Source organism: Odocoileus virginianus, chromosome 31 (assembly GCF_023699985.2).
Source record: "Odocoileus virginianus isolate 20LAN1187 ecotype Illinois chromosome 31, Ovbor_1.2, whole genome shotgun sequence".
Classification (NCBI taxonomy): domain Eukaryota; kingdom Metazoa; phylum Chordata; class Mammalia; order Artiodactyla; family Cervidae; genus Odocoileus; species Odocoileus virginianus.
The window spans coordinates 27,061,040-27,069,078 of record NC_069704.1 but is presented as its reverse complement, the minus strand read 5'-3'; the positions used below and the strand labels follow the sequence as shown (position 1 = coordinate 27,069,078).

The 8,039-nt window shown below is 41.1% G+C and overlaps 1 protein-coding gene across 1 annotated transcript in view; it reads left to right on the top strand.

Annotated features, from left to right (window-relative positions):
• The first annotated feature begins 13 nt into the window (after positions 1 to 13).
• The window catches only part of CENPP (centromere protein P), a 225,490-nt gene continuing 217,464 nt past the window's right edge, over positions 14 to 8,039 (top strand). The window contains exon 1 of the mRNA XM_020883150.2: positions 14 to 388. Within this exon, the coding sequence (XP_020738809.1) occupies positions 282 to 388 (107 nt within the window). The 5' untranslated portion in view covers positions 14 to 281. The remainder of the gene's footprint in view (positions 389 to 8,039) is intronic.

Below are 8,039 nucleotides of genomic sequence, written 5' to 3'. Positions count from 1 at the left end.
AGCCGCCACCAGGTCGGGGTGGGTAGCTGCGTTCTTGGGCTTCGAGAGGGATTTCAGCTCTCTTGAAGCGTAAGGACTGCTGGAGGACAGCTGTGGAAAAGTGCGCAGGGTTGGCAACGAGCCGGAGACACTTGCGTGACCGAGTTATAGGCGCGGGAATTGCGCGTCGTTCCCTTGCCTCCCCCGCCGAGTTCCGGAATGGTTCGCTCCAGGAGCGCGCGAGGCTTCAAGAACCAGACCTGGCGCGCCCAAGTCAGGCAGCTTCGCGTCAGCACAGCTCCATGGATTCCCAGCGGGCAAAGGCCCGCGCCTTAGAAGCCGAGATAACTGCCTTGAGGCGGGCGTGCATAGAGACACAGGCGCCCGAGGACGACGACTCTCAAGTTCGGTACGTGGCATTCCTCAGACCTGCTGAGGCGGGTGACGATCTCTTTACTAGAGGCGCCCCGGACCTCCCTATAAACTTTTCCGGAGCACTTTACGTGGGCTGGAACTCATCTGTCTGTAACAACAGGGGTGCAAGTGATAAGCCCACGCATGGGCTCCGTTGTAAACGTATTACTATATATTAATTGATTAAACCGCAGTCATTTCATTTTAAAGTATTCTCTTTCTCTTACTAGTAACAATCAGGGTGAAAGTCTTGGTTATCTCCTTAGCAATCTTCCCTTTACTGATGATGAGCAGTATCTAGTTGTTCTTCAGTCGCTCAGTCCTGTCCGACTCTTTGCGACGGCATGGACTGCAGCACGCCAGGCTTTCCTGTCCTTCACCAACTCCTGGAGTTGGTTCATACTCATGTCCACTGAGTCAGTGATGCCACCCAATCATCTCGTCCTGTGTCGTCCCCTTCTCCTGCCTTCAGTCTTTCGCAGCATCACGGTATTTTCTAATGAGTCAGCCTTCTCATCAGGTGGTTAAAGTATTGGAGCTTCAGCCTCAGCATCAGTCCCTCCAATGAATATTAAGGGTTGATTTCCTTTAGGATCGACTGGTTTGATCTCCTTACAGTCTAAGGGAGTCTCAGGAGTCTTCTCCAGCACCACAATTCAAAGACATCAGATCTTCAGCGCTCAGCCTTTTTTATTGTCCAGCTCTCACATCCATACATGACTTCTGGAAAAAACATAGCTTTGACTATATGGACCTTTGTAAGCAAAGTAATGTCTTTGTCTTTTAATATGCTGTCAAGTTTTGTCATAGCTTTTCTTTCAAGGAGCAAGTGTCTTTTAATTACATGGCTACAGTCACTGTGCACAGTGATTTTGGAGCCCAAGAAAATAAAGTCTGTCACGGTTTCCACTGTTTCCCTATCTATTAGCCAAGAAGTGATGGGACCGGATGCCAGGATCTTCATTTTCTGAATGTTGAGTTTTAAGCCAGATTTTTCACTCTTCTCTTTCACCTTCATCAAGAGGCTCTTCAGTTCCTCTTCACTTTCTGCTTTAAGGGTGGTGCCCTCTACATATCTGAGGTTATTGATATTTCTCCTGGCAGTCTTGATTCCAGCTTGTGCTTCATCCCACCTGGCATTTCGCATGATATACTCTGCATATAAGTTAAATAAGCAGGGTGACAATATACAGCCTTGACATACTCCTTTCCCAATGTTGAAAATTGTTGTTTTCAAACAACAGTCTGTTGTTCGATGTCTGGTTTTAACTATTGCTTCTTGACATGTCCAGGTTTCTCAAGAGGCAGGTAAGGTGGTCTGGTGTTCTCATCTCTTGTGATCCACACAGTCAAAGGCTTTAGTGTAGCCAATCAAGCAGAAATAGATGTTTTTCTGTAATTTTCTTGCTTTGTCTATGATCCAGTAGATGTTGCCAGTTTGATCTCTGGTTCCTCTGCCTTTTCTAAATCCAGCTTGAACATTTGGAAGTTCTCGGTTCACTTACTCTTGAAGCCTGGCTTGGAGAATTTTGAGCATTTCCTGGCTAGTGTGTGAAATAAGTGCAATTGTGTGGTAGTTCGAACATTCTTTGAATTGCCCTTCTTTGGGATTGGAATGAAAACTGACCTTTTCCTGTCCTGTGGCCATTGCTGGGTTTTCCATATTTGCTGGCACATTGAGTTCAGCACTTTCACAGCATCATCTTTTGGGATTTGAAATAACTCAACTGAAATTCCCTCACCTCCACTAGCTTTGTTCATAGTGATGCTTCCTAAGGCTGACTTGACTTCACACTCTAAGATATATGGCTCTAGGTGACTGATCACACCATCGTGATTATCTGGGTCATGAAGATCTTTTTTGTATAGTTCTTCTGTGTATTCTTGCCACCTTTTCTTAATATCTTCTGCTTCTGTTAGGTCCATAACATTTCTGTCCTTTATTGAGCCCATGTTTGCATGAAATGGTCCCTTGGTATCTCTAATTTTCTTGAAGAGATCTCTAGTCTTTCCCATTCCATTGTTTTCCTCTATTTCTTTGCATTGATCACTGAGGAAGACTTTCTTATTTCTCCTTGCTGTTCTTTGGAACTCTGCATTTAGATGGATATATCTTTGCTTTTTTCCTTTGCCTTTAGCTTCTCTTCTCTCAGCTATTTGTAAAAGCTCCTCAGACAACCATTTTGCCTGTTTGAATTTCTTTTTCTTGGGAATGGTTTTTTTTTTTTACTCTTTTTTTTTTTTTTTTAATTAGTTGGAGGCTAATTACTTTACATCATTACAGTAGTTTTTGTTATACATTGAAATGAATTAGCCATGGATTTACATGTATTCCCCATCCCAGTCCCCCCTCCCACCTCCCTCTCCACCCGATCCCTCTGGGTCTTCCCAGTGCACCAGGCCCGAGCACTTGTCTCATGTACCCAACCTGGGCTGGTGATCTGTTTCACCCTAGATAATATACATGTTTCAATGCTGTTCTCTTGAAACATCCCACCCTCGCCTTCTCCCAGAGTCCACAAGTCTGTTCTATACATCTGAGTCTCTTTTTCTGTTTTGCATATAGGGTTATCGTTACCATCTTTCTAAAGTCCATATATATGTGTTAGTATACTGTAATGGTCTTTATCTTTCTGGCTTACTTCGCTCTGTATAATGGGCTCCAGTTTCATCCATCTGATTAGAACTGATTCAAATGAATTCTTTTTAATGGCTGAGTAATATTCCATGGTGTATATGTACCACAGCTTCCTCATCCATTCGTCTGCTGATGGGCATCTGGGTTGCTTCCATGTCCTGGCTATTATAAACAGTGCTGTGATGAACATTGGGGTGCACGTGTCTCTTTCTGATCTGGTTTCCTTGGTGTGTATGCCCAGAAGTGGGATTGCTGGGTCATATGGCAGTTCTATTTCCAGCTTTTTAAGAAATCTCCACACTGTTTTCCATAGTGGCTGTACTAATTTGCATTCCCACCAACAGTGTAAGAGGGTTCCCTTTTCTCCACACCCTCTCCAGCATTTATTGCTTGTAGACTTTTGGATAGCAGCCATCCTGACTGGCGTATAATGCTACCTCATTGTGGTTTTGATTTGCATTTCTCTGATAATGAGTGATGTTGAGCATCTCTTCATGTGTTTGTTAGCCATCTGTATGTCTTCCTTGGAGAAATGTCTGTTGAGTTCTTTGGCCCACTTTTTGATTGGGTCATTTATTTTTCTGGAGTTGAGCTGGAGGAGTTGCTTGTATATTTTTGAGATTAATCCTTTGTTGCTTCGTTTGCTATTATTTTCTCCCAATCTGAGGGCTGTCTTTTCACCTTGCTTATAGTTTCCTTTGTTGTGCAAAAGCTTTTAAGTTTCATTAGGTCCCATTTGTTTATTTTTGCTTTTATTTCTGAAATTCTGGGATGTGGGTCATAGAGGATCCTGCTGTGATTTATGTCGGAGAGTGTTTTGCCTATGTTCTCCTCTAGGAGTTTTATAGTTTCTGGTCTTACATTTAGATCTTTAATCCATTTTGAGTTTATTTTTGTGTATGGTGTTAGAAAGTGTTCTAGTTTCATTCTTTTGCAGGTGGTTGACCAGTTTTCCCAGCACCACTTGTTAAAGAGGTTATCTTTTTTCCATTGTATATCCTTGCCTCCTTTGTCGAAGATAAGGTGACCATAGGTTCGTGGATTTATCTCTGGGCTTTCTATTCTGTTCCATTGATCTATATTTCTGTCTTTGTGCCAGTACCATACTGTCTTGATGACTGTGGCTTTGTAGTAGAGTCTGAAGTCAGGCAGATTGATTCCTCCAGTTCCATTCTTCTTTCTCAGGATTACTTTGGCTATTCGAGGTTTTTTGTATTTCCATACAAATTGTGAAATTATTTGTTCTAGTTCTGTGAAAAATACCGTTGGTAGTTTGATAGGGATTGCATTGAATCTATAGATTACTTTGGGTAGTATAGCCATTTTGACAATATTGATTCTTCCAATCCATGAACACGGTATATTTCTCCATCTGTTTGTGTCCTCTTTGATTTCTTTCATCAGTGTTTTATAGTTTTCTATGTATAGGTCTTTTGTTTCTTTAGGTAGATATACTCCTAAGTATTTTATTCTTTTTGTTGCAATGGTGAATGGTATTGTTTCCTTATTTCTCTTTCTGTTTTCTCATTGTTAGTGTATAGGAATGCAAGAGATTTCTGTGTGTTAATTTTATATCCTGCAACTTTACTGTATTCATTGATTAGCTCTAGTAATTTTCTGGTAGAGTCTTTAGGGTTTTCTATGTAGAGGATCATGTCATCCGCAAACAGAGAGAGTTTCACTTCTTCTTTTCCTATCTGGATTCCTTTTACTTCTTTTTCTGCCCTGATTGCTGTGGCCAAAACTTCCAAAACTATGTTGAATAGTAGTGGTGAGAGTGGGCACCCTTGTCTTGTTCCTGATTTCAGGGGAAATGCTTTCAATTTTTCACCATTGAGGGTGATGCTTGCTGTGGGTTTGTCATATATAGCTTTTATTATGTTGAGGTATGTTCCTTCTATTCCTGCTTTCTGGAGAGTTTTAATCATAAATGGATGTTGAATTTTGTCAAAGGCTTTTTCTGCATCTATTGAGATAATCATATGGTTTTTATCTTTCAATTTGTTAATGTGGTGTATTACATTGATTGACTTGCAGATATTAAAGAATCCTTGCATTCCTGGGATAAAGCCCACTTGGTCATGATGAATAATTTTTTTAATATGTTGTTGGATTCTGTTTGCATAGCTTTTCTTACAAGGAGCAAGCATCTTTTAATTTCATGACTGAGGTCACCATCTGCAGTGATTTTTGAGCCCAAGAAAATAAAGTCTCTCACTGTTTCCATCATTCCCATTCTATTATTTTCCTCTGTTTCTTTGCACTGATCACTGAGGAAGGCTTTCTTATCTGTTCTTGCTCTTCTTTGGATCTCTACATTCAGATGAGTATATCTTTCCTTTTCTCCTTTGCCTTTCACTTCTCTTCTTTTCTCGGCTATTTGTAAGACCTCCTCAGATAACCATTTTGCCTTTTTGCATTTCTTTTTCTTGCAGATGGTCTTGATCACTCACTCCTGTATAGTGTCATGAACCTCTGTCCATAGTTCTTCAAGGACTCTGTCTATCAGATCGAATCTCTTGAGTCTATTTGTCACTTCCACTGTGTAATCATAAGGGATTTGATTTAGGTCATACCTGAATCATCTAGTGGTTTTCCCTCCTTTTTTCAGTTTAAGTTTGAATTTGGCGATAGGAGTTCATGATCTGAGTCACAGTCAGTCCTGGTCTTATTTTTGTTGACTGTGTAGAACTTTTCCATCTTTGGCTGCAAAGAATATAATCAGTCTGATTTTAGTATTGACCATCTGGTGATGTCCATGTGTAGAGTCTTGTCTTATGTTGTTGGACAAGAGTGTTTGCTATGACCAGTGCGTTCTCTTGGCAAAACTCTGTTAGGAGCTAAAAAGAACTAAAGAGCCTCTTGATGAAAGTGAAAGAGTGAAAAAGTTGACTTAAAACTCAACATTCAGAAAAGTAAGATCATGGCATCCAGTCCCATGACTTCATGGCAGATAGATGGGGAAACAATGGAAAAAAGAGTATTCACTCTCAAATGACAGTGCTATTTTCCCTCAGAAAAGAAGAGAAAACAAAGGCAGAGAAGAAAGGGAAAGATATACCCAACTTAATGCAGAGTTCTAGAGAATAGTAAGGAGAGATAAGAAAGCCTTCTTAGGTGAACAATGCAAAGAAATAGAGGAAAACAATAGAATAGGAAAGCTAGAGCTCTCCAAGAAAATTGATGATACCAAGGGAACATTTCATGCACATGCCCTGGAATGTGAAGTCAAGAGGTCCTTAGGAAACATTACTATGAACAAAACTAGTGGAGATGCTGGAATTCCAACTGAGCTATTTCAAATCCTGTAAGTATGCTGTTAAAGTGCTGCATTCAGCATGTCATCAAATTTGGAAAGCTCAGCAGTGGCACAGGACTGGTAAAAGTCAGTTTTCTTTCCAATCCCAAAGAAACACAATGCCAAAGAATGTTCAAACTACCATACAATTATGCTCATTTCTCATGCTAGCAAAGTGAAAGTCACTCAGTTGTCCAACTCTTTGCAACCACCGTGCACTGTCGCCTGCCAGTATCCTCTGTCCATGGGATTCTCCAGAGAATACTGAAATGGGTAGCCATGCTCTTCTCTAGATTGGTTGCATAAAAGGATCGTTAACCTAAATTTCTGGTTAACTTCTCCAGGCCACATGATAGAGTAGTAACCATTCCCTTCTCTAGGAGATCTTCTTAATCCAAGGATCCAACCTAGGTCTCCTTTGTTACTGGTGGATTCTTTTCCATCTGAGCTACCAGGGAAGCCCAAGAATACTGCAGTGGGTAGCCTATCTGTTCTCGAAGGGATCTTCCCAACCCAGGAATCAAATCAGAGTCTTCTGCATTGCAGGCAGATTCTTTACCAGCTGAGCTACCACGTAAGCCCACATGCTAGCAAGGTAATGCTCAAAATCCTTCAAGCTAGGCTTCAGCAGTATGTGAACTGAGAACTTCCCGACATACTGGCTGAGTTTAGAAAAGGCAGAGGAACCAATGATCAAATTGCCAACATTCACTGGATCATAGAAAAAGCAAGAGAATTCCAGAAAAACAGCTACTTCTGTTGCCAATACACATAGACGTTACTCAGGTTTGATCCTTGGGTGAGGAAGATCCCTTGGAGAAGGGTATGACAATACACTCCAGTATTCTTGCCTGGATAATTCCATGGGCAGAGGAGCCTGGTGGTGTACAGTCCATAAGGTTGCAAAGAGTCAGACAGGACTGAAGCAACATAGGACTGGAGCACTCTGCTTCATTAACTACACTAAAACCTTTGACTGTGTGGATCACAAGTAACTGGAAAAATTTTAGTGAGTTGGAAATACCAGACCACCTTTACCTGCCTCCTCAGAAACCTGTATGTAGGTCAGGAAGCAACAGTTAGAACCAGACATGGAACAACAGACTCATTCAGAATTGGGAAAGGAGTCTGTCAAGGATGTGTATTGTCGCCCTGCTAATTTAACTTATATGCAGAGTACATCATGCAAAGTGCCGGTCTGGATGAAACACAAGCTAGAATCAAGATTGCTGGGAGAAATATCAATAACCTCAGATATGCAGATGATACCACCCTTATGACAGAAAGCGAAGAGGAACTGAATAGCCTCTTGATGAAAGTGAAAGAGGAGAATGAAAAAGCTGATTTAAAACTCAGCATTCTAAGAATGAAGATCCTGGCTTCTGGGCCCATCACTTCATGGCAAATAGATGGGGGAAACATTGGAAACTGTGAGAGACTTTATTTTCTTGGGCTCCAAAAGCACTGTGAACATTGACTGCAACCATGAAATTGAAAGAGGCTTGTTCCTTGGAAGAGAAGATGTGACTAACCTAGACAGCATGTTTTAAAGCAGAGACATTACTTAAATCAGTCCTTAATATTCATTGGAAGGACAGATTTTCTTTTTTCTTGGGCTCCAAAATCACTGCAACAGATGGGGAGAAAATGCAAGCAGTGACAAGTTTTATTTTTTCTTGGACTCCAAAATCACTGTGAATGGTGCTTGCA